General features: G+C 55.4%; 1 protein-coding gene and 1 long non-coding RNA gene across 2 annotated transcripts; both read right to left on the bottom strand.

Moving 5' to 3' along the window:
• Window positions 1-300: 300 nt before the first annotated feature.
• On the bottom strand, window positions 301-2,712 carry LOC122192468 (maestro heat-like repeat-containing protein family member 2B). The gene is made up of 7 exons (XM_042893015.1): window positions 2,623-2,712; window positions 2,138-2,233; window positions 1,841-1,964; window positions 1,529-1,638; window positions 907-1,059; window positions 522-676; window positions 301-419 (listed from the first exon to the last, which is right to left on the bottom strand). The coding sequence occupies exons 1-7, from the start codon at window positions 2,677-2,679 to the stop codon at window positions 368-370; spliced, it is 747 nt and encodes a 248-aa protein (XP_042748949.1). The 5' UTR covers window positions 2,680-2,712; the 3' UTR covers window positions 301-367.
• A 124-nt stretch (window positions 2,713-2,836) lies between these two features.
• Window positions 2,837-3,825, bottom strand: LOC122192467. Its single transcript, XR_006182615.1, has 3 exons — window positions 3,751-3,825; window positions 3,377-3,456; window positions 2,837-2,966 (listed from the first exon to the last, which is right to left on the bottom strand). It is a non-coding gene; the product is annotated as an uncharacterized LOC122192467 (long non-coding RNA).
• Between the last annotated feature and the right edge of the window lie 2 nt (window positions 3,826-3,827).

Genomic DNA, 3,827 nt, shown 5'->3' with positions numbered 1-3,827 from the left:
TGCCTGGACACATTCCTGTGCGACCTAATCTAGGTGTTCCCAGCAGGGGGATTAGATTAGATGAGCTTTTGAGGTTTCTTCCAATCCCTGACATTTGGTGACTGTGATTCTGTAACTGGTATGGAGAAGAGACAGCAGCTACTGAAATAAAGACTGAAATAAAAAAAAAAGTACTATTTATATATATATATTTATTTATTTATTTATTTATAATAAATAATACAATTTTTAAGCTCATCTTCTGTTTTCTCGTTCTCTTCTTTTCTCCTTTTCTCCTTTTCTCCTTTCAAATTTCCCTTTTCATTCCCTTTTTCCTTCCCTGCTCCTTTCCTCTCCTCCCTTCCTTTCTTATCCTTTCTTCTTTTTTCTATTGGCTCCATCGCTGAAGACAAAATTCTCTTATTCTCCTCCATGTCTCACTAGAAGAAGTAGAGTCGCAACTTGAGACTATTCACAAAAAAGAAAAGCTGCCTCCTCCCTACATCCCTCTGCACCAACAGCAAAGGCGGGAGTGCCAGTACCTGTCCGTTGGCCCAAGCGGCCGGGAGAAGTTGTGCATCACGGCCTCAGTGTGACAGCGGGTGAGGATGACAACCGCCTGGCACAGGAAGGGCAGGAACGTGCTCTGCTGCGCAAACGATGTGATGCTGCGCAGGATGTAGAGGATCGGAGGCACCTGAGAGAAGAAGAGAAAGAATGACTTGCTGCATCCTGCACTCTGCAGGGCCTAACCATGGACATTCAGCGCATGAGCAGTGCCTGCTCCCTTGACATGCTGCCAAGTCCTAAGCCTGAATTTCATGCCAGCTACCCTGGTCTCCATGCCCTGAGCACAAGGGGCAGACGGCACAAGTCATAGTGCAACAGCCAGCAAAAGTCCAAGACACATGAAAGAAAGTCTCTTACGTTCCAACAGATGTCCTTGCCGTGCATCTGCAGGAAGGTGGTCATCCACTTCCCAGCAGCACGCACACGCACTCCGTTGGCTTTCCGGATGGTCTCCTTGATGGCAGTCATGAAGTCAACGGTGCGTTCGATGGGGAAGTTTCTGCACACAATCTGCAGAGAAATGAGAAGCGGGAGAGATCCCATCACTGCTCTGCTGCAGCTCTTCAGAACAGAAAGCAGTCTTGAGGGCATTCTTAGCTCAGCGGCGTGCCGCTCATTCAGGCGGCAATCACAGCGCTCCTGCTGTCTGCACCCTGCTGTTTATACGGAAGGCGGCTGAGCCTTCTCTCAGCTTCTGCACCCATGGTGTTTGCTTACATGCAAAGCCTACCTCCCAGCAGCCACAGTCACCCATGCATGCAAGTGCACTCACACACACAAACGCACATCATGGAGTCAGCTCCTTGCACTGGGTGCCTGAAGGCCAGACATAGCTCAGAGCCTCCTGCTACTTGCACTGGGAAAAGAGGACTCAGGGTAACAGCTCATTTTGGAAACAGTGTCAGAGGCTGGGAGCAGCACAGGGTCGTGCAGAAGCCTACACACAGAGATCACACCACCCCTTCTTGGGTCCACATACCATGGCCATTTTGGATGTGGTCTGGAGCTGAGAGGCGATGCTGCAGGCATGCAGCCCCTCGCACAGGCTCCCGATGTCACCCGTCTCGATGTCTGTGTTGGTCGCTTTGGCTGGAAAGAGCACAGGGAGAAAAGGGAAGTCATGTTTCTGGAAATGAAACTGCTTTCCCTGGGGGAAAGACAGAGGACAGGGTGGGGACAAGAAGACAGCTGTGCACGGTGCCTCTCCCTCCCGTCAAGAGGGCCCAGCCCATGGGGCTCAGGTAGTGCTACAGAGGAGGGCAGAGGGCTGGAGCGCGCCTGCTCTACTCACCTTGGATTCGCAGAAGGGAGCTCAGACAGGTGACAGCCAGCTGGCGGGATGCGGGCATGGGGTCACAAGTCAGAGGCGCCAGCAATCCCACCAAGGAGCCAAAGTGTTCACGGGCATCTCCTCTCTGCAGGGGTGAGAGGCAGGAACAAAGCTGTAGACGGCCCCAGCTCTCCCCAGCTTCTCCCATCTGTGCCTTCCCATGCCATGACACAGCATGCACAGCTGGGCAGAGCTCGCCTTCCAGCTCAGGGGCGCTGGGGAGGGAGCAGGGGGCATGCGGTGGGGCTCTTTACTCACTTGAAGCTCTTCACAAACAGCCAGCAGCTGGGAGCAGGTCTGCAGGGCTCTCTTACGCTCCCACACGTTGCTTGAGACCATCGATTTCTGCAGGACCTGGGGTAGAGCATCTGTCTCACTGAGGATGTCTTTTCTTTCCCTTCCTGCCACCCCTCTCCCTGTCCCTCCTTTCCCAGCACTTTCCCTCAAGGCCTGCCCTGTTGCTCCATGTGGCCTCCTGCCTCACTGAGCACCGGCACTGCCGCCCCGCTCTCTGCAGTCACTCCTGCCTCCCAACCCAGGAGCTTTTCCTTGGCTGTGGCCTGCCAGGGGCTGGCTCCTGCTTTCCCCCTGCAGGGCCCATTTCTCTGCCCATTTCTGAGCTCGCAGTGAGCTGGCACGTCAGCAGGGCATTTCTCCCCCTCTGATCCTCCTCTCAGTCCCCAGATCTCTGCCCCCGCTATTGACAGGCACCATGCTTTCTCCCTTGCCCCACGCATACTCACATGGACTATGTTCTGGAAGAAGCCGCCGCTGGGCTCTGTCTCGAGCAGGACTGCCATAAGCCGGCCCAGAGCTTTCAGTGATGTCTGCTGAAGCTGAAAGCAGAAGAGGGGAGTGACGTGTAGCATCACGGCTGCTGCCAGAGCAGAGGTTGTGTGTGCTGAGGTAGGGTTTGACCGAGAGGTGGCTGGGAAAGTTACGGCAGGTTACCTGCAGGTACTGTGCTGCTTGCTGTGACTTCCTGATCTTCAGCATCATCTCTGCTGAAGGGTGTGTCACGATGTTTTTGCAGCACAGGACCAACATCTCACGCAGGTCCTTGCTTTCAGAAGAGGGCTTCAGCTTGCTGAGAGGAGGAAAACAGGAAGAGAAATCAGAAAGGGTCTTTACCTCTCCAGACTGGTTCAGACAACACCCGAGTTTCTCCGAATTGACAGCTACAAAGCCAATACCCCCACCCAGCTCATGCTGCTGAGCACTGCCTTCAGCTCCAGCAGCGCCCACCTCCTCCCCGGCAGCAGTGAACCACCCACCTCCCACTCTGGAGGGAAGGAGACCCCAGCTCTCCCTCTCTTTCCTGCCAGGGGACAGGAGCACCAGGGCCTTTCTCCCTGCCCAGAACCTCAGCTTTGCTGGGCACAACAGCCCAGCCGTCTCTCCTGCTGTAGATGTGGCTCCTCCCCCCCGGCCCCTCCAGGCCCTCAGGAGCTACCCAAAATGGGGATCACCATCCTGACTTGCAACCTCAGCCCTTACCTCAACTGCTCCAGGGCCAGAACCACCTTGAGAGGCACTGGGGAGACAGGGATGCCCGAGTAATACTTCTTCATCAGGTCCTGCAAGTCCCAGAGAGACAGTGTCCAAGTGGGAAAGGGGCACACAAGAGCTGTTCCACCCGGCCCCGAGACAGGCGCAACTGCCACACACCAGCCCATCACTTTCCCATGGAAGCGCTGCAGGATGCAGCAGCTGGTGCACCTAGCCTGCTGCCCAGCCGCTGCCTGCCAGCACCCAAAGTCCCCACCAGCTGGAGACGTGTGGCTGCTGGACACCCGCATGCCCCCACGGAAGCGAGCCTTGTGGCGCAGCCCAGAACTCCTCTGCACACAGCCCTGTCTCTAGGCACTCACCATCAGGATTTCCAGAAGCTTTCCCTTTAGGGAGGGGTTAAAGCTTGCAGAATCACCCACAGCTTGGTAGGCAGAGC

Source organism: Lagopus leucura, unplaced genomic scaffold, assembly GCF_019238085.1.
Source record: "Lagopus leucura isolate 7727_CA_CO unplaced genomic scaffold, USGS_WTPT01 30909-0_obj-0_obj, whole genome shotgun sequence".
Lineage (NCBI taxonomy): Eukaryota > Metazoa > Chordata > Aves > Galliformes > Phasianidae > Lagopus > Lagopus leucura.
Note: the sequence above shows the minus strand (reverse complement) of the source record. Positions and strands in the feature narration are given on the sequence as shown.

Coding starts and splice junctions, on each gene's coding strand:
- LOC122192468 (XM_042893015.1), bottom strand. CDS start 2,679: ATGGCAGTCCTGCTCGAGACAGAGCCCAGCGGCGGCTTCTTCCAGAAC. Junction 677..906: donor GCAAGGACATCTGTTGGAAC/GTAAGAGACTTT, acceptor TTCTTCTCTCAG/GTGCCTCCGATCCTCTACAT. Junction 420..521: donor CCGCTTGGGCCAACGGACAG/GTACTGGCACTC, acceptor TACTTCTTCTAG/TGAGACATGGAGGAGAATAA.